Source organism: Bos taurus, chromosome Y (assembly GCF_002263795.3).
Source record: "Bos taurus isolate L1 Dominette 01449 registration number 42190680 breed Hereford chromosome Y, ARS-UCD2.0, whole genome shotgun sequence".
NCBI classification, from domain to species: Eukaryota; Metazoa; Chordata; class Mammalia; order Artiodactyla; family Bovidae; genus Bos; species Bos taurus.
In genome coordinates, this window is record NC_082638.1 from 54,339,679 (window position 1) to 54,362,213 (window position 22,535).

A 22,535-nucleotide genomic window follows, 5' to 3' on the forward strand; every position below is an offset into this window, starting at 1 on the left:
TTGGTGGGAATGCAAACTAGTACAGCCACTGTGGAGAACAGTGTGGAGATTCCTTAAAAAGCTGGAAATAGAACTGCCTTATGATCCAGCAATCCCACTGCTAGGCATACACACCCAGGAAACCAGAATTGAAAGAGACACGTGTACCCCAATGTTCATAGCAACACTGTTTATAATAGCCAGGACACAGAAGCAACCTAGATGCCCATCAGCAGATGAATGGATAAGAAAGCTGTGGTACATATACACAATGGAGTATTACTCAGCCATTAAAAAGTACATTTTTTTTCTCAGTTTTCTGAATGTTGAGCTTTATTTATTTATTTTAAACTTTACAATATTGTATTAGTTTTGCCAAATATCAAAATGAATCCACCACAGGTATACCTGAGTTCCCCATCCTGAACCCTCCTCCCTCCTTCCTCCCCTACCCTCCCTCTGGGTCATCCCAGTGCACCAGCCCCAAGCATCCAGTACCATGCATCGAACCTGGACTGGCGACTCGTTTCATACATGATATTATACAGGTTTCAATGCCATTTTCCCAAATCATCCCACCCACTCCCTCTCCCACAGAGTCCAAAAGACTGTTCTATACATCTGTGTCTCTTTTGCTGTCTCGTACACAGGGTTATTGTTACCATCTTTCTAAATTCCATATATATGTGTTAGTATACTCTATTGGTGTTTTTCTTTCTGGCTTACTTCACTCTGTATAATAGGTTCCAGTTTCATCCATAATCAGTTCTAATGAGATGGAAAATACATGGGGAAACAGTGGAAACAGTGTCAGACTCTATTTTTTGGAGGGCTGGAAAATCAATACAGTTGGTGATTTGCAGCCATGAAATTAAAAGATGCTTACTCCTTGGAAGGAAAATTGTGCACCACCTAGATAACATATTCAAAAGCAGAGACATTACTTTGCCAACAAATGTCCGACTAGTCAAGGCTATGGTTTTTAAAGTGGTCATGTATGGATGTGAGAGTTGGGCTGTGAACAAAGCTGAGCACCAAAAAATCGATGTTTTTGAACTGTGGTGTTCAAATGACTCTTGAGACTCCCTTGGACTGCAATGAGATCCAACCAGTTCATTCTAAAGGAGATCAATCTTGGGTGTTCATTGAAAGGACTGATGCTAAAGCTGAAATTCCAATACTTTGGCCACCTCGTGCGAAGAGTTGACTCATTGGAAAAGACTCTGATGCTGGGAGGGATTAGGGGCAGGAGGAGTAGGTGATAACAGAGGATGACATGGCTGGATGGCATCACTGACTCGATGGACATGAGTTTGAGTGAACTCCAGGAGTTGGTGATGGATAGGGAGGCCTGAAATGCTGTGATTCATGGGGTCAGACACAACTGACTGAACTGAACCGAACTGAGAAAGGAGGGAATAAAGAAAACACAGTGGCATGTGTAAATACATATTTTTTTAGAGAAGGAAAACATTAAAAGCTCTGATAATTCTTAGACAGTATTAAATGCCATACTGTGAGGATATCCACATGGAAAAGACCACAAAAAAAAAAAAAAGAAAGAAAAGAAAAAAGAAAGGAAAGGAAAAAGAAAAAAAAAAAAAAAGGTGTTTGGGTGCTTGAGAAAATTCTTCAAGAGATAAAAGTTGAAAACCTCCATTAAATGGGCAAGGAAATAGCTCCTTGAGTCCCAACACAGCATGTCCCAACAAACAGGATGAACCCAAAGTGAAATATCCCACAACAATATTTTAACCAAACACTGAAAATTTAAACACAAAAAAACAAACATTAAGAGCAGCGAGAGTAAAGACATAAATATACTGTCAGATCCCCATAAAGATAGCAGCTGAACTTTCAATAGAAACTCTTCAGGCCAGTAGAGCATGGTAGAACATTCTCAAAATTATGAACAAGCCAAAACCAACACCAACACGGATCTTATTCAGATATGAAGGAGAAATCAAATGGTTTAAGCAAAAATTTTAAGCAGTCATTAACATGAAACTGCTAAACTCTTAATGATGTGGTGAAACTGGGACACTGAGTTCATATGTCATCAGATTTGCAAAACTCATCAGTGGACATGAGTTTGGAAAAGGACAGTTTTCATTCACACCAAAGGTAGGTAAGGCCAAAGAATATTCAAACAAGCATGCACGGTTGCTCCTTTCACATGTTAGCTGGATAAAACTCAAAATTCTACAACAGTACATAAACTAAGAACTTTCAAGGGGAAAGCTCGACTTGGAAACAATACATGAACCAGAGAACAATTTGGAAACATTCATTGGATCCTAGAGGGAACCAGGAATTTCAGAAAATCATTTACTTCTGCTTCAGTGACTCCACTAAAGACATTGACTGTGTATATCACAGTAAACTGTGAACACTTTGAAAGAGACAGGAATCATGGACCTTCTAACCTGTCACATGAGAAATGTGTATGCCGTTCAAGATGTAAGAGTTGGAACAAGACATGGAAAAATTGATCAGTATAAACCTGGGAAAGGTGAGTGACAAGACTGCATATTATCAGTCTTCTTATGTGAAATATATGCAGACTATACTATTCAAAAGGCCAGGCTGGGTGGATAATAAACTAGAATCAATGTTTCTGGGATAAACTTCAACAAACTTAGAAAGACAGATAGAAACACTGTAAAAAGAGAAGGTGAAGAGGAGCTAAAGAGGGTCTTGCTAAGGATGAATGAGGAGTGTAGAAACCTCGCTGAGAACTCAATAGTCAAATGAACAACACAAGGTGTCTGGTCCCATCACGACTTGGCAAATAGAAGGGGAAAACATGGAATAAGTGATAAACTTAATTTTCTTGGGCTCCAAAATCACTGTGAATGGTGACTGCAGGCATGAAATGAAGAGACACTTTCTTCTTGGAGAAAAAACTATGGAAAAACCTTGACCTTGTATTAAAAAGAAGAAAGATGAGCTTATTAACAAAGGTCTCCTCAGTCACAACCCCTATTGTTTATCCATTAGTCATGTAAATGTGTGAGAATTGGAATCTAAAGAAGGCTGAGAGCTCGAGAACTGATGCCTTCAAACAGTGATGTTGGAGAAAACTCTTAGGGGTCCCTTGAACTGCAAACAGATCCCGCCAATCAATCCACAAGGAAACCAACCCTGGATACACATCTGAAGCACTCATACTGAAGCTGAAAGTCGAGGATTTTGCTAAACTAATTCAAAGAACCAACTCTGGAAAACACCATGACACTGGGAAAGACTGAGGACAGGAGGAGAAGGTGCTGATAGAGGATGAGATGTTTGGAGGGCATCACCAGTTCAATGGACATGTGTTTGAGCAAACTATGGGAAACACTGAAAGAGAGGGAGGCCTGCTGTGCTACAGTCACAAAGGGTTGGACATGACTCAATGAATGAACAACAGCAATTAAAATATCTAGAACTACGCTAGGCTAACAGAGTTTGGCCAGGAGAATGCACTGGTCATAGCAAACACCCTCTTTCAACAACACAAGTGAAGACTCTAACATGAACATCACCAGATGGTCAACACCAAAATCAAATTGATTCTATTCTTTCCAGTCAGAGATGGAGAAGCTCTATACAGTCAGCAAAAACAAGATCAGGAGCTGACTGTGGCTCAGATCATGAACTCCTTATTACCTAATTCAGACTTAAATTCAAGAAAGTAGGGAAAACCAAACTCTGATAGCCTTTTCCCTGCTTTATTCTGTATTAAAGGCTAAATTTGCCTGTTATCACAGGTGTTTCTTGACTTCCTACTTTTGCATTCCAGTCCCTTATAATGAAAAGAATTTCTTTTCGGTTGTTAGTTCTAAAAGGTCTTGTGGTTCTTCATAGAACCATTCAACTTCAGCGTCTTCAGCATTTCTGGCTGGTGCATAGGCTTGGGTTACTGTGATTTTGAATGGTTTGCCTTGGACAAACAGAAATCATTCTGTCGTTTTTGAGATTGCATCCAAGTACTGCATTTTGGACTCTTTTGTTGACCATGATGGCTACTCCATTTCTTCTAAGGGATTCCTGCCCACAGTAGTAGATATCATGGTCATCTGAGTTACATTCACCCATTCCAGTCCATTTTAATTTGCTGATTCCTAGAATGTCGATGATCACTCTTGCCATCTCCTGTTTAACAACTTCCAATTTGCCTTCATTCATGGACCCCATATTCCAGGTTTCTATGCAATATTGCTCTTTGATGCATCGGACCTTGCTTCTGTCACCAGTCACATGCACAACTGGGTATTGTTTTTGCATTGGCTCCATGTCTTCATTCTTTCTGGAGTTCTTTCTCCACTCATCTCCAATAGCATATTGGGCACCTACCGACCTGAATAGTACAGGTTTAAAAGAAACTGGTCCTAAGGGCTTATTTACAAACAATGGGATAACCAATTCAACTTCTTCTTCTTCTTTTTTTTTATTAATCTGTTCGTTTCCCACCCCCCCCCCCCAGTATATAAAATTGTTTTAGTCACTCTGTTATTCTAGCAATTTGACTGCTTCACATAGTTTGAGACTTTTATTGACAGATATTCCTTTTGTAAATACCCAAATTCCTCCTTTTTTAGTATGTTTAGTAGCAATGGCATCTTATTCATTCTCATTTCAGTAACTAAATCTGCTCTTTTCGTTTTTTAGTTTACCTAATATTCTTTTTACTATCTTTGTTTCATGTTCAATTTTCTGTATTCTTTTTCTATTAACTTAAAACCATACTAATATTTGTTCATTTCCTCTTTCTTCTTTCTGTGAAATTAGATTTTTTTCCCAGCTTTTAAAGAAGGCATTACCTTCTCCCCAGAATTGAAGAGCTTTCTTTTTATGTAACCTTAAATATATATGGGTTCTTCTTCTGCTGTATCTGATGACTTTCTACATTGGGTTTTCATTTTAAATCACCTTAGAATATGTTCCCATTTCCCCTGTGAGTTATTCTTCACCTCATCGAGCCCTTCAGAATGTGTTGTTTAATTTTGCATGCATTCAGTTCAGTCGCTCAGTCATGTCCGACTCTTTGTGACCCCATGGATTGCAGCACACCAGGCCTCCCTGTCCATCAAAAACTCCCAGAGTTCACTCAAACTCACATCCATTGAGTCAGTGATGCCATCCAGCCATCTCATCCTCTGTCGTCCCCTTTTCTTTGTGCCCCCAATTTATCTCAGCTTCAGTAGTTTCCAGAGTCAACTCTCGAATGAGATGGCCAAATTACTGGAGTTTCAGCTTTAGCATCATTCCTTCCAAAGAACACCAAGGTCTGATCTCCTTTAGAATGGACTGATTGGACTCCTTGCAGTCTATGTGACTCTCAGGAGTCTTCTCCAATGCCACAGTTCAAAAGTGTCAATTCTTTGGCGCTAAGCTTTCTTCACAGCACAGCTCTCACATCCATACATAACTACTGGAAAAACCACAGTTTTGACTAGACGGTCCTTTGTTGGCAAAGTAATGTTTCTGCTTTTGAATATGCTATCGAGGATGGCCATAACTTTCCTTCCAAGGAGTAAGCGTCTTTTAATTTCATGGCTGCAATCACCATCTGCGGTGATTTTGCAGCACCCTCCCCCCCCCCCCAAATGAAGTATGACTCTGTTTCCACTGTTTTCCCATCTATTTCCCATGAAGTGATGAAAACCGATGCCATGATCTTAGTTTTCTGAATGTTGGCTTTTAAGTCAACTTTTTGAGGTATGACCTAAATCCAATCCTTTATGATTATATAGTAGAAGTGAGAAATAAATTTAAGGGACTAGATCGGATAGAGTGCATGATGAACTATGGACAGAGGTTTGTGACATTGTACAGGAGACAGGTATCACGACTATCCTCATGGAAAAGAAATGCAAAACAGCAAAATAGGTGTCTCTGGAGGCCTTAAAAATAGCTGTGAAAAGAAGAGAAGTGAAAAAGAAAGGAGAAAAGGAGTGATATAAGCATCTGAATGCAGTGTTCTCAAGAGTAGCAAGGAGAGATAAGAAAGCCTTCCTCAGCGATCAATGCAAAGAAATAGAGGAAAGCAAAAGAATGGGAAAGACCATCCCCTCAAGAAAATTAGCGATACTGAAGGAACATTTCATGCAAAGATGGGTTCTATAGAGGACAGAAATTTTACGGACCTAAAAGACTCAGAAAATATTAAGACAAGTGGCAGGAATACAGACTAGAACTGTACAAAATAGATCTTCAAGACCCAGATATTCACGATGGTGTGATCGCTCACCTAGAGCCAGACATCCTGGAATGTCAAGTCAAATGGGCCATAGAAAGAATCACTCCGAATAAAGCTAGTGGAGGTTATGGAATTCTAGCTGAGCTATTACACATCCTGAAAGATGATGCTGTGAAAGTGCTGAACTCAATATGCCAGCAAATTGGAAAACATAGCAGTGGCCATGGGACTGAAAAAGATCGGTTTTCATTCCAACCCCAAAGAAACACAGTGCCCAATAATGCTCAGATTACCACACAATTACACTCATCTCACGTTCTAGTGAAGTAATGCTCAAAGTTCTCCAAGCCAGGTTTCATTAATACAGGAACCGTGAACTTCCAGATGTTCAAACTAGTTTTAGAAAATGCAGAGGAACCAGAGATCCAAATGCCAACAATCTTGGATCATTGAAAAAGCAAGAAGGTTCCAGAAAATTAAAAACAAACAAACCAAAAAACACCTATTTCTGCTTTATTGACTATGCCAAAGCTTGGATTGTGTGGATCACTATAAACTGTGGAAGATTCTGAAAGAGATGGAAATACCAGACCACCTGGCCTGCCTCTGGAGAAACCTATATGCAAGTCAGGAAGCAACAATTAGAAATGGACACGGAACAACAGATGGGTTCCAAATAGAAAGAGGAGGACGTCAAGGTTGTATATTGCCACCCTGCTTATTTGGTATGAATGCAGAGTACATCATGAGAAACTCTAGGCTGGAAGAAGCAGAAGCTGGAGTCCAGATTGCCAGGAGAAATGTCAATAACTTCAGATATGCAGATAACACCACACTTATGGCAGAAAATGAAGAGGAAGTGTCAAGCCTCTTGATGAAAGTGAAACAGGAAAGTGAAAAACTGGGCTTAAAGCACAACATTCTGCAACGAAGATCATGGCATCTGGTCCCATCACATCATGGGAAATAGATGGGAAAACAGTGGAAACTATGTCAGGCTTTATTTTTGGAGCTCCAGAATCACTGCAGATGGTGATTGTAGCCATGAAATTAAAAGACATTTACTCCTTGGAGGGAAAGTTATGTCCAACTTAGATCTCATTTTAAAAAGCAGAGACATTATTTTGCCAACGAAAGTCCATCTAGTCAAGGCTATGTTTTTTTCCAGTGGTCATATATTGATATGAGAGTTGGACTGTGAAGAAAGCTGAGTACCAAAAAATTGATGCTTTTGAACTCTGGTGTTGGAGGAGACTCTTGAGAGTCCCTTGGACTGCAAGCAGATCCCACCAGTCCATCCTTAAGGAGACCAGTCTTGGGTGTTCTTTGGAAAGACTGATGCTAAAGCTGAAATTCCAGTATTTTGGCCACCTCACTCATAGAGTTGACAAATAAAAATCTCTGATGATGGGAGGGATTTGGATCAGGAGGAGAAGGGAACGACAGAGGATGAGATGGCTGGATGGCATCATCGTCTGGATGAACATATGTTTGCCTGAACTCCAGGAGTTAGTAATGGACAGGGAGGCCTGGTGTGGTGTGATTCATGGGGTGACAAAGATTCGGACACGGGCCTGTGACTGAAATGAAATGAGTAAATTAACTGTTTTGTTGTTGTTGTTGTTGTTGAGCATGTCATTGGTAATATATGAAAGGAACAAGTGTAATACATACATACATACCCGTTCAAGTGATATTTCATGTGTTACGTCACTACATTCCTGTCTGACACTCTGTATCACACAGACTGTCACCATAATGTATCCTCAATGCATGGGATTCTCAAGGTGAAAAAGTAGGAATGGGTTGCCATCCTTAGTTCCAGGAGATCTTCCCAACTCAGATCGAACCTGCCTGTCTTATGACCTCTATGTTAGAAGACAGGTTCCTTAGTACTAATACTACCTGGGCAACCATTAGCTTATATATGGCTACACATATACATGCATATGTATATGTTGAAAGTTTGGGTATATAATTTTGCTGTCTACAGGTAGCAGTATATATTTTGCAGGAGGTATATAACTGCAGGTATGTCCTTTTGCAGGATCTAATGATTTGCTAAAAGTGGTTTCACTTACATTCATGTCAGAGAATTATATAATTTCACTTGTGACTTACCCTTTGAAATATTGGTTCTTTAGGAATATCTTGTATAATTTTTCATACATTGACAAATTTGCAAACACATATTCCATTTTTAAATTTTAGCTTCACATCTTGGTTTTCAGAGAATATACTTGGTATTATGTAAAATACTAAGACTTGTTTTATGCCTTAATGTGAAGCATATTTTTGAGAATATTCCAAAGAAAGTTCAGGTACAATTGAAAATATGACATACACACACACACACACACACACAGTATGTGTTTATATGCCTATTTGAACATATCAGTGTAGGTACATAATTTTAAATATATATATATTTTTTTTTACCCTTCTTTGATCTTGAAGTGTTTTGGGTCATGTTCCTCAGATTTATAGTTTGCTTTCAGTCTCCTGTCTTTTTGGCATTTATACTAAACCTGTATTAGGTATTTTCACATTACTTTAGGTCCTCTGACTCTGATGCTGGGAGGGATTGGAGGCAGGAGGAGAATGGGGTGACAGGTGATAAGATGGATGGATAGCATCACCGACTCGATGAACGTGAGAGATGGTGATGGACAGGGAGGCCTGGCGTGCTGCGATTCATGGGGTCGCAAAGAGTTGGACATGACTGAGCGACTGAATTGAACTGAACTGAACTAATGTCCTATTCAGGCAGAAGCCCACAGTCAACTTCTTTGAGAGTGTAAGAATCTTTCTAGAGACAGTATCTTTCTGAGGTTGTAGAGAATAGAGCACACTGTGAACCAAGAAATTTGCCAGCCATATCAGTAAACAAATGATGCTGCAGGCATCAAGTCATAAGCCCTTGAATCTATCCATAAACGTAAAACCTGGGGGAACTCTTGATGAAATCAGTTTGCCCACTATCAAGTCCTTAGTTACTGCACTTGAAGCTGGCATGGCCTGAAGAACTGACTTGAGACAGAAAGAATAGATACTAGCCCTAGTTAAGGTGATTATCAAAGGAATTATTTCAAGGAGCCCAGATTCTTGCATCTACCATAGGTAGAAAATATTTAAATCCATTCACTTGAGGTGTCCAGTTTTTCTTTCGTTAACCATAATATTCAGACATTCTCCATACCTGATCATTGTACCAAAATTTCTGTAAAACTTGGATCCTCCTATCCTTCGTTAGAGCAGTCTTTTTGCGATACTTGAGAAGTCGCTTCTCATGATTAAATCCTTCTTAGAATGAAAGGCTTGATGAAGAAAACATAATTCTCCACGTTTGAACTATGCATTTTTCCCATTAGGTAGCACACATTCTAGAACTGCAATATAAGGGATTCTTGTGCAGCACCTCACTGTTAACCTATGTTTACTAATTCCTACTTCCCAAAGTTTTGAAAGTCAAAGGTCAGCTATTACTTGGGGCTGGTGCACTGGGACGACCCAGAGGGATGGTATGGGGAGGGAGGTGGGAGGAGGGTTCAGGATGGGGAATACATGTATACCTGTGGTGGATTCATTTTGATATATGGCAAAGCCAATACAATATTGTAAAGTTAAAAAATAAAATTAAATTTAAAAAATAAAATTAAACTTGAGGGTATTCATGGTTTCATAAACCGGTGACATCAGTTTATGAAAATATATAACCATATATGTTTACTTTACTTTTAGAAAGCCGTTCTTTACTTTTGGAAACAATGGAAAATTAGGGAAGTGAAGGGACACAAGTGTAGAGTCTGAATTTATTCTGCCCAACATAGCTCTGCATTTAAGTTTGTCTCTTTTTTTTTTTTTTTTTTTTTTTGCTTTTTCTTTGCCTATGCATACTAAAGCCATCCTGGGTACACATTTTAATTGGCATGCAGTGATGCTTTACTTGTCACTAGCACAAATTAGACAAAGACTGGTTTTCTTTCCTTACAATGTTGTGTTAGTGTCTGCTGCCCAGCAAAATAAATCAGTTATTAGTAAATACAGGTGAGCCTCCCTTTTGAGCAGTCCTCCGATCTCCCACTTGGGCCTCCTCTCCCACTCCAAAACCAATTCCACTAGAGCACTGCATAGCAATAGCTATCTACTACATACTTGGTATGTCCTTCCTGCACTGTGTCCACAAGTCTGTTTTCCATGACTGCATCTCTTCCTACACTCCAAATGGTTTACTCAGCATCTGTTTTCTGGATTCCACTTAAATGCATTAATATGCACACACATATATTTATTACTTCTTTATTTGGTTGCCACAAACCTCAATCGCTCTGTGTGGAATTCAATTCCATGACCAGGGATCAAACCTGGGACCCCTGCATAGGGATCATGGTGTCTTAGCCACTGGACCAACAGGGCATTCCCCTGTTGTTGTGTTTTTTTTAAATGATGGCCATTTGGAATGGTGTGAGGTGATATGTTGTTGTACTTTTGATCTGTGTGCCTTTGTTAAGTTGAGGTCGTTTTTTCTATGTTCAGTTTTTGAAGAGCTTCTATCACAAACACTTGTTGAATTATTTCAAAAACTTTCACCAACTATTGAGGTAATCATATGGTTTTAAACCTTGACTATACATTGATATGCAACTATTGAAGAATGTTTCCATATCTTGAATAAACCCCACACTTAATTATGGTGTCCAATCCTTTTATGGTATTGGTGGAATTTTTTGCTCATATTTTGGTAAGGATGTTTGCCTCTGTTCATCTATGAGATATTAGTCTCTAACTTTCTTTTTCTGTGTTATCTCGGGGTTGATATCAGGGTGATGGTGAACTTGTAAGATGACTTCTGGGTTTTCCTTCCACTCTAGAGTTTTGGAAGCGTTTCAGAAGTGCATGTGCCAGCAGTTCTCTGACTGGTTCATAAAATTTCCCTGTGAAGCTTTCTGGAGTTTAAGTTTGCCAACTAGAAATTTTTTCATCACAGTTTCAATCTTAGTGCTTGTAATTGCTCTGTTCATATTTTCTGTTTTTTTTTTTTTTTTCAGCTAAAAAAAATTTAGCTGAATTTCTTAGTATTTGTCCATGGCTCAAATTCTAAATTTTATTGACTTATAGTTGTTTGCTGTAGTCCCTTATGACTCTTTGTTATTTCTGTTATATCAGTCATAATGTCATCCTTTGTCATGTCAAATTGATGGATTTGTTGTCCTCTTTGTCTTGATAAGTCTGTATCATGATTTGTCTATTTTACTTCTCCTCTCCAAGAGACCCTTTTTAGTGATACTGATTTTGGCTATTTTTTTTTTTAATCATTTCTTTTTTTTTAAATTTCTGCTTTGATTTTTATCATTTTTTCCCCTTCTATTCACTTTGGGGAATTTTGCCTGATTTTTCTTCTTTCTCTAAATGCTTTAGATTGTAGGTTATGTTGATTACTTGAGATGTGTACAATTTATCAACTTCACTCTTTTACTGCTTTAGCATGCTCCATAACTTTTGGATAATCATGTTTTAAATATTATTTTCTTCTAAGATTTTTCTTTCATTTTCTCTCACATTTCATGAGTGATCTCTTGGCCATGTACAGTTGTATTTATTCATCTACATGGATTCATGTTTCTCACAGTCCTCACCTGCAAATTCTGCTATGTAAATCATAACATTGTGGTTAAAAAAAAAAAAAAAAAGATTAATACCATTACCACTATCTCAAATTTATCAAGGCTTGATTTGAGATCCATTTTGTGATATATCTTGAAGATATTTTATTTTCACTTTAGAAAAAGTGTGTATTCTGCTCTGCTTCAGTGAAATGTACTATACGTATCAATTAACTTTGTCTGGTCTCGTGTGCCTTTGAACACTTGTGTTTCATTTTAAACTTTATTTCTAAATTGGAGGATAGTTTCTTTCCAGTGTTGTGTTGGCTTCTGCTGTACAACAGTGTGTATTAGCATATAGGAGGCCAAAGTCTTTTTGTGTGTGTGTGTTGTTGAGTGTCTGTTACTTATTCATTTTTCTAGTCCCTATAGAAATGTTTATTGTCTTTTCCCCATTCCATTTCTAGAATGTTTTATCACCTTTACTACCACAACATCCAAGTTATTTTCAAGGAGCCTGCCTACTTTTTCTTTCGTTATGTTTTGAGTTTTTACCACATTCCTTTGCCTACAACATATTTCTCTGACTTCACATTTCCCTACTGCGTTCCTCATCATTTCTTCCCAAACTTCTGCATAATAGTTATTGCTCCTCGTCTCCACTCCAAGTTGATAAAATTAGTTGAGTGTCTAGTGTGGGCTTTGCAGTTGGAGAGACTGACAACTATGTTCTTGAATCTGCAGTTGAGTCTTCCGTCTCTAATGGTGATACCATATCTGTTCATGTCATTTGTAGATGTCTATAGAATTAGTCTGACATTAGGCAGTCTATTTGCTGAAGATTGGTTGCGTTTTTCTGTCTTGCTTGTTGTGTAGTGTGAGGCATCAGCCCTGGGTTGTGTAGGCAGTTGGGTGCCGTACATCTGACATTAAGAAAGAGGCCTTCAACGAGACTGTCACCAGTTAATAATCAGTGTAGACAGGAATTCTCTAGTGTCCCATGATCCTGGTCTCAGTGTGAAAGGTTGTAATGGAATGCAAAGAGCTGGGATTCTTGGCCTCCAGAGGAGAGGAATTCAATCTGGGGCCAGAGATAAGGCTGGATCACTCAGAGCTTTGTATAATAAAATTTTATTAAAATATCAATGAGATAGAGAAAACTTCTCATATAGGCATCAGAATGGGGCAGAAAGAGTACCCTCCTGCTAGTCTTCAGCTGGATATTATATAGTCACTAGTAGTCTGTTAATGAAAGAAAGGAATGTTTTAAAACTCAGAGTGGTACCAGGCCCCCTCACACATAAGATGCATTTTGGGATAATCTTGGCATCAGATGATTCATCCCGGGCCATAAAATGATTGTCTTGAAGAAGGATAGATTATCATACAAATGATTCATTTACATAGATTAGGGAAATATTATCCGAGTATGACATACTGGTTTGTCAAGTAGGTTCTGAGCCATTAGGAGGAACTGACTTAAGAACAGAGTTTGGGGTAAAAGCATAGTACATTAGCATAGTTTAAGACAAACATTTCCATAAGAAAAATGCATTGGTTATCTCAAGGTTTGAGAATAGTTAACTTCAGATGAAACCAGGTGTCATTCTGGCAATATAACATTTTAAGAGAAACCTCCTTTTAAATTTGTATAAAGACAGAAAAAAAAAATATTGCTAGTTTGTTTCCTCCTGCTACTTAAGAGAGATAAAAATGTCTGATACTTTCAGGCCAAATCCTTCATTTGGAGACCCCAGCCTTCCTGCCTGTTACCCTCTCAGATGATGACAGCAGAAAATATCAGGCCCAACTTATGCCCAGAGAACTACAATACCATAGTGATAGATTGAGGAGATTAAAAAAGTAACATAGATAAATGGTAAATAAATAAGTAAAAGGTGCCACAAGCAATAAACACTACAGAGAAGACAACAGATTCATAATGAGAGCCAATCAAGTAAATCTCAAGGCAAAAAACACCACCAGAGTAGAGTGCCAACTGAAAAATAAAGAAAGCAAATCTGACAAGAAGAGCAGGACAGCCCCCACAGAATAACAGAAAACCACAGTTAATATAGAAATGCATACCCATGTTAAAGAATGAAGTGATGCAACAGCAACTAAAGGCACAGAAAATAGGAAACCAAAGTAAAAGTAGAAATAGCTATACAAAAAATAAAAATGTAGTTGAAATAATCTTCAAGATCAAATCAATGTGTAGTAACAAAGAAGCATACAACTGAGAAAAATAGTGCACAAACAACACAACAATTCAATGCATCAAAAGAATAATACATATTTCCTTGTGTCTCATCTGTGAGTGTCCTAGTGCTCAACATGGGCAAGAGGACAATTACACCTCTTTGGGAAGTTCTCCAAAGATGGAGAGAACTGGATTCTGGATATCTCTAAGGGCACCTCAGACTCAAAACTGCTATAATTCCTGTGCGTTCTTATAGCTGCCTGAGCCTGGGCATTTTTTTTTTTTTTTTTTTTTGACCTCTTCTCAGCTTTGGATGTAATCCGTAGACACAGGGTCTGCATCATTAATCCTGTGTATTTAATCTGCAGCATGCACAACTGGATGGAAGATTCATAATCCTCTTTCTTAATGGCTCTGTCCCTGGGCCTCAGGTGTAAATTTCATCCTTCCTCACATGTGGTCACCAAATGTGTCTGACTTGAGACACTTGTGGTGCACTGGGGTCTGCCATGATGAGCACAGAAGGTTAAGGTACAGCTGCTTGGAATTCTGGAAACATGGTGGTGCTAGTTATGAATAGGAGCCAGCAGCCATAGACAGAAGAGGTTTTGCCTGAATGGGATCCTTTTCTAGCCTGTGTTTGCAGGAGCATGAGTGGTACTTCTGCTGGTCTTTCTCTATTGCCTTATAGTAGGTGTTAACAGGTGGGAAGGTGAGGCGCTACCAAGGTATCTCTGCCTCCTGAGTGTGACACAGTACAGTCGCTTTGGCAGTTTGGGAATTCTCAAAAGGTATTCCCTGCTACACAATGACTCGTACCTGCTCCATCAGGCCATTTCCACATAGTCAACAGCAGTCCTCTCCCAGGATCCCTCTAAATCCCTTCTTAATTCCTTTTCACTCAGGTATGTCTGGAACCCACATGGGACACTCTGGTGAGCAGGGTCTTCTGCTATTTGATGCTGTGGGAGAACTATTGTCCTTGCAGAAGTATTATTTGTGATCCATTTATTGAGAGAGTTGCATTTCACATCTGCCTACATTTCTGCCTTCTTGGAACTTCTCAGTTTTTCCTGGAAAGCTCAATTATTATTTTTTTCCTTGACAGAAAAACATGAAACATTAGTTGCCATGAATCAATCTGTTTGATGGGACATTGCTTACCTACACACGTAACTGGTACTACTTTGACTTTCAATATGCAATCAAGCATATTGTGTTGTCTTTTTTTCTTTCCCCCTTGGAAATTTCTCTTAATGAGGAATTGTCATCAGCATGAAGAAATGCAGAACTTTCCACATAAAATATAATAGCAAAATTGGGCTCAAAAAGGCAGCACTTGAATATCTCTAGCTATTTTTTGAACGTTCCTGACATTTTCCCAGCGTACAAATGTCTAACTTCAGATCTCAAAGCGCAATTCCATTCAGTAGATATCAAAGGTGAGACTTCCATGGGCATAATTTAATTATTGTATAATAAGATGGCAAGTTCATAGGAAATTACCAGTTGGTACTTGACTACTTGAAAAAAGAGAGAAAACGACAGCAATGACCAAAAAATAAAATTGAAAAAAAAAAAAACAAAACAGGAATGTGTAGTTAGTTATTTAATTATAAGAGGTACACATGAATTGATGTTTGTATCACAGAATAAGCAAGGAGATAGCATACAATCATCTATATCTGCTTAACTGTCTCTGCTAATGACTTGGACACTGTGGATCACACACAAACCAAAAAAAAAGAAAGAAAGAAAGAAAGAAACATAATTTTGTAAAATTATTAGAGATAAGAATACAAGAATACCTTATATGTCTCCTGGGAATCGTGTGTGCTAGTAAAGGTGCAGCAGTTAGAATTGGACAGGGGACAATGAACTAATTCAAAATTGGGAAAGGAACAAGTCAAAGCTATATATTGTTGTCCTGATTATTTAACTTCTGTGCAGAGAACACCATGAAAAAATAAAAATCTAGATGAATCTCAAGTTAGAAACCGAATTTATGTGGGAGATATGAATAACCTTAGTTATCCCAGTGACAACACCAAAATGACAGAAGAAATATAATAATTAAGGCGCCTGTTGATGAAAGTATTATCTGTTTCAAATATAGACATCTGAAATGAGATAGTCCTACATAAAAGATGAAATTCTCAGTTTCACATATGAAAACCTAGATAAAGATTTCAGGGTGTGAAACATGAAATTCTCCATTATTCACATATACAAATCTGGAGAAAGATTTTCCAACGTAAAGTACGAATTCTCTGTACATCATACATGAATGTATGGACACGAAATATTCTGCAGAAAATGTAGAATTTTTTTACATTAGAGTTATGAAAATATGGATGCAGATTCTTTGACAGGAAATACAAAAATGTCTGTTTCACATATCCACACATGGTCACATGAAACATGAATTTTTTCATATTTGTCATTTGAAAATATTTGTGAGGTCTTTCCTTCATGAAATATTGAATACTGTCTATTTACCATTTGAAAAACCTGTGTTAATTTTCCTACAAGAAATATAGAATTTTCCCACAGATTTTCATGCTTGGGCTCTGAAATTCTCTATCTTTTCATCAAGAATGTTTGGAAGGTATTCTGATATGAGATTCGGAATTCTGTGTATTTCCCATTTGACAATCTGGGGAGAAATGTTCTCATATGAAATATGAATTCTCAATTGTTCACAAGTGAAACATTTTCCAGATTTGTACACATGAAAGAGAATTTCCCGTCATTCAGAAATTAAGATCTGAGCTAAACCGCAAACATCAAACAGCTATATTTCATGTATATCCTGAATACCATATAGAGTTTTCTGTATTTCTTTGATAAAAATCTGGGTGAAGATTTCCCTATAAGAAATAGGGAATAATATACTTTACACATGTAAAATCAAAACCCTTATGATTAGACAGTGGAATTGATAAATAGATGCAGGGGATTCTATCTGACAGATGAGTGCCTGAAGACCTATGGATGGAGGTTAGTGATATCGTATAGGAAAAAGTGATCAAGACCATCCACATGAAAAAGAAATGAAAAATGGTAAAGTTACGAGGCCTCACAAAGAGCTGAGAAGAGGAGCGAAGCTAAACAAAAAGGGGAAAAAGAAAACAATAACCCTGTATCAGATCAGATCAGATCAGTCACTCAGTCATGTCCAACTCTTTGTGACTCCATGAATTGCAGCATGGCAGGCCTCTCTGTCCATCACCAATTCCCGGAGTTCACTGAGAGGAGACAGCAAAAGAGACACAGATGTATATAACTGTCTTTTGGACTCTGTGGGAGAGGGAGAGGGTGGGATGATTTGGGAGAATGGCATTGAAACATGTATAATATCATATATGAAATGAGTCACCAGTCCAGGTTCCATGCACAATACTGGATGCTTGGGGCTGGTGCACTGGGATGACCCAGAGGGATGGTATGGGGATGGAGGAGGGAGGAGGTTTCAGGATGGGGAACACATGTATATCTGTGGAAGATTCATTTTGATATATGGCAAAACTAATATGATATTGTAAAATTAAAAAATAAAATAAAATAAAGCAAACCTTAGAGGGAAAAATGAACATTCACAGTGTTGTGTAACTATTGACACTATTTCTGGAATGTTTTCATCATTCTTCCTGCCAGCCGTGTTAAAGGACAATTTTGCAACACCTATAAATGTTTTTATTTTATTTTAAAATGCAAAATATTTTGATTCATTGTTTTAATCAATTTGGAACATGTGTTCAAATAGAAAATAAATGTTAACTGCTCCCTCTCAATCTGTATTTATATAATAATAAATCTGGATAGCACATAAAAAGAAAAGAAAAGAAAATTTTACACATTTGGATGAAGATCCCCAAAGAATTGCAAGGAGAGGTAAAACCACCCTCAGTTATCAATGTCAATAAATAAAGCAAATCAATAGAACTGGAAAGTCTACTGATCTCTTCAAGAAAATCACAGATACCAAGGGAAAATGTCATGCAATCATGGGCACAATAAAGGACAGAAATGGTATGGATGTAGCCAAAACAGAAACTGTTAAGAAGAGGTGGGAAGAATACATGGATGAAATGTGCACAAAAGATCTTCATGACCCAGTTAAGCACGATGGTGTGATTGTTCACCTGAGGACCCGATGTCCTGGAATGTGAAGTCTAGTGGGACTTAGGAAGCATAACGACAAACAAAGCTTGTGGAGGTGATGGAATTCAGTTGAGATATTTCAAATTCTAAAAGATGATGATATGAGTGTGCTGCCCTCCATATGCCAGCAAATTTGGGAGACTCAGCAGTGGCCAGAGGACTGGAAATGGTCAGTTTTCATTCCAACCACAAAGAAAGGCAATCCAAAGAATGTCCAAACTACCACTTAATTGCACATGTCTGACACACTTGCCCAGAACTGCTCAGAATTCCCCAAGCCAGGCTTCAACAGAATGTGAACCATGAGCTCCCAGATGTTCAAGCTGGATTTATAAAGGGCAGAGGAACCCGAGATTCAATTGTCAACACCCGTTGGGTCCTCCAAAAGGCAAGAGAACTCCAGGAAAGCAGCTACTCTTATTTGACTATGCCAAAGACTTTGACTGACACAACAAAACAACACACACACAAAAAGTCACATCAAAACGTGAAATATTCTTCCAAACATCGGAATACATGCCTCCTGAGAATTCTTACATCCATGTAAATAAAATAAATATTTATCAACTTGGAAAATTTTCTCAGTCAATAGGAAAGGTGAATTATGATAGTAGTGCAGGTTATAGAATGTTGTTGAGTAATGTGTAGAGCATTTGATTGGTTATTACATTTCTTTATTGATAATTCAGTAAGCACTTAAAATGTGTCATTTTCAGGCTCTATGTTTCAGCTGTTGTGAAAGATACATAAAGAGGGTAGACCCAAAACACATTGAAGATATCTGTACTCTCCTTCGTAGGAGGGCAAACAGTAGTTCCTTCCAACCGCAAGAAATAGTTGAGACAAAGTTGTTAGAAGGGGCTTAGCATAAGGTAAGGTAAGGTTAGGTAAGTCACTTCAGTTGTGTTTGACTCTAGGCGACCCCATAGACGGCAGCCCAACAGGCCCCCACATCCCTGGGATTCTCCAGGCAAGGACACTGGAGTGGGTTGCCATTTTCTTCTCCAATGCATGAAAGTGAAAAGTGAAAGTGAAGTCGCTGAGTCGTGTCCAACTCTTAGCGACCCCATGGACTGCAGCCTACCTGGCTCCTCTGACCATAGGATTTTCCAGGCAAGAGTACTGGAGCGTGGTGTCATTGCCCTCTCTGAGGGCTTAGCATGACTGAAAATAATTTGTGATTGTAGCTTCAGAAGAGAAAGATAATGAAATGACTAAGGAAAACAGATATCATGTCTTCCAAGAACTTTGTAACCATGCTGATGTGCTGCAGTAATGACCAGGAATTTATTCTGTCTCTATGGGGACAGATAAGCAACATCTAAACATGCATTTGAAATTATAGGGTGGAATCTTGGTGTCAGGAAATGAAGACGTACCTTAAGGACAGCAGCGCAAATATGACCCTATAGAATACTACTTGTAAAGTACACAACGTGTGCTGACCATGGGCCAGTCACTGATTATATCATGCTATCTTTTCTATCACAGTGATGGTATAATTGTGATCATGATTTTGGATGTACTACAATATCTATATTTTCAGGGACAAAATTAATTTCTATAATGAAAACAATCTGCTGTCTAATCTTTAAGACTCTACCAGTAACTAATAGAATATAATATGTGAATGTGCTGAAGATCATACTGTGTATTTTTATTTATCTAATTTTATTTGCATCTCTTTCTTCACCCATACCATCCTAATTTAGACACCCCTTCATTTCAGCAGGGATGATTTCAGAAATCACTTTACATCCATTACCTCTTTTCCCTTGCTTCTCATTTTCTTGCTTACAAATATTATATCAGGTGTCATTTACCTAGGATGCATAACGAATGCTTTCTTGAACTGAAGAGTTTGGAATACCATGCAGTAAAATAGTAAACCAATGAACTAAAGCCTCATTTTCTCTTCTTTGTTTAAAAATTGAAAATGAAACTATGAAGATGAACATGTAAATTTATTGTTCAAATACAGGAATGGTAGGTATTTGTTGACATCTCCCAAAGTAACGTTCAATCTTCCTTAGGCTCCATAATCTGACACGTATTTGGTAGGTCAGTTTTAATTAGCATGGTTTCCATATAATGGTGATTGTTGATGAGTTGACTTGAAAGAGAGGAAGCAGATGTGTAAGTGCTTGTTGGCACTGAGAACCACGAGTTGCCTGTCTCTTGCAGGTTAGGAAAAGGATTGTCATGGCCTGACATATCGCTATGCCTGACTGGAAATTTAGAAGGCTCCACCATCAGTCCAGAATAAGTGCTCTGTAATGGGGATACAATGTGGTTCTGAGAAGTAGATGTAGTTGTAGTAGCAAAGTCCTCAATGGGGCCATTTACTTGAGTGTAGCTGCTATGTGAATGCCAATTAAAAATGCTCAACTTTTTTAAAACAGCAGGTTGATTTACCAAAATCTGTTCTGTTTGTCTAACCGATATTGGTGATGGGTGGTTAGGTAAGTCACATGGAGATAGGGCATTTGTATAAGTGACAATCTGGATGGTATGAGGCTTTTGTATGAAAGGCACAGGTAAACGTGTGGAGGCTGAAAATGCGCTCTCTCTACTAATTTCTGGAATAAATTCAGAGTTACGATCATCTTCGTTGACACTTGCTTTAACATGCTTCTTGTTATCTTGCACTAATGAAGATATTTGAGACACATTATTAATCCCAACTCTTCTTTGCACTCTTAATAAAAGTTGAGGATGACCTCTTTTGAAATTTGGATTATAGTAGGTCTGTAACTAAAATCAAAGGATTACATTATTTAGTTTCTTTATAAACCAAGGTAAAACTGACAAGCAAAGCTAAGTTATAAAAATGTATTCCTTTAATGAAACCAACTAAATAGCATCAAATAAAACACCTCCATTAGTAGTTTAACAGGTAACATGTTAGAAAGAATATGATCCTCAATGAAAAATATATTTTATATATACAGTAAATACCACTTTAAGTTGCTTCAGGACTTATATCTGGTTTCACAGTGCTAGGAAAGTTTGTCAAACATCCAATATTTTAACATATCCAGCTGTTCTCAACTTCAAAAAATAAAACTTTTTAACGATTTGTTAGCTCAAGTTTAAATTCGGTTTTAGCTACATATGTAAATGTGCTTTCTAGGTCACATGATTTCATCTTACGTATTGCCAATAAGTGAAAATGTTGGAATACCTTACTCAAAAGAGAGATGTTGTTTTCTTCTTCCAGAAAGACAGGTAGTGAAGCAGATCTTTGAAAAGTTTGTCGCTTTTTACTAAATCCATAAAGGTTAAGCTGTCGAATTAAACTCTTCATACTCTTGGTTTCAAATATTCTGAAAGGTGCCTTTCTTTCCAAGACTTCTTTCTTAAAGAGTTCTTCGTGGATCACTATACATGTGCCTCTCTCATCCCACCAAATAGATTCAAACTGATCACTTTCAACTATATTCCAAAGTTTTTGTGGAAAGGTGAGTGAAAGAAAATTAGTCACCTCATCTGTTTCAGATACAGAATATTTGTAGCATGGCCTTTTTATCACAAGATCCTCAGACAAAGCCTGAAAAGCATATTCTTCAATCATAGATCTCAAAACTGAGTCCCTAGTAAGTGTATAATCATACAAAGACCTAATGGAGGTTTCTGAATCAGTTGATTCATCCTTAGGAGGCCCATCTTGAATTTCTGAAGGTATATGTGCCATCTCAGAGAAATCTTTCTTCAGATCCTTTTCTCATTTGTCTGATTTTACTGACCACTACTTCAAAAATTGCTTGGCTGGCCAACAGAGAGAAACTCTCTAGACCATCGCAGAGGTCCTCAAAGTCAAAAGGCTGTGACATCACAAAATCACTTGTCTCCTAGCAATCAAAGGGTAGCTGTGACATCACAAAATCACTGGTCTCCTAGCCATTGAAAGGTGATGTTCAGCTAGGCTTTACTTCAGCATCAACTTAAAAATACAGCCTGCTTACAGAAATAGTAACCAAAACCATGAAGCATGCAAAATCTCATTCCTAAAGAATTTTTACACAGAAAAATCACATCAATAAATCTACTTGGTTTCTGAAATACAAGTGATTTATCACCCTTCTATACACACATTTTTCATATTCAGTACTGTTACCCAAGCAAAATTGGTCTACTGGCCTCTGCAATAAAATCTTTTAACTGTCTGGTTTCAACTACTCTGTGGTCTCTGTACTTAACTTTCAGCCTGGCTGGGGCTTTGGCATCTCTAAAACTGTTCATAGGATAATGCTCAGGATGTTATTGATGGCCCTTGAGGAGGAACTAAAGACCCTTGAATTTGACTAATGGCTAAATCATTATTATTCTCTATCACTTGATTATTATCCTTAGATTCTGTCTTTTCTAGCCTCACTGTTTAAAATTACTTTTTTTTAATTGT

The 22,535-nt window shown here is 37.9% G+C and overlaps 1 protein-coding gene across 1 annotated transcript; it reads right to left on the reverse strand.

Moving 5' to 3' along the window:
• Positions 1–19,493: 19,493 nt before the first annotated feature.
• Positions 19,494–21,827, reverse strand: LOC132344553 (heat shock transcription factor, Y-linked-like). The gene is made up of 3 exons (XM_059884235.1): positions 21,318–21,827; positions 20,310–20,887; positions 19,494–19,512 (listed from the first exon to the last, which is right to left on the reverse strand). The coding sequence occupies exons 1-3, from the start codon at positions 21,825–21,827 to the stop codon at positions 19,494–19,496; spliced, it is 1,107 nt and encodes a 368-aa protein (XP_059740218.1).
• Between the last annotated feature and the right edge of the window lie 708 nt (positions 21,828–22,535).

Bases quoted from the DNA above. Each gene is read 5' to 3' on its own strand.
- LOC132344553 (XM_059884235.1), bottom strand. From the start codon at position 21,827: ATGGCACATATACCTTCAGAAATTCAAGATGGGCCTCCTAAGGATGAA. The intron at 20,888-21,317 runs GTATTCCAACAT...CTTTGATTTTAG, and splicing joins ACATCTCTCTTTTGAGTAAG to TTACAGACCTACTATAATCC.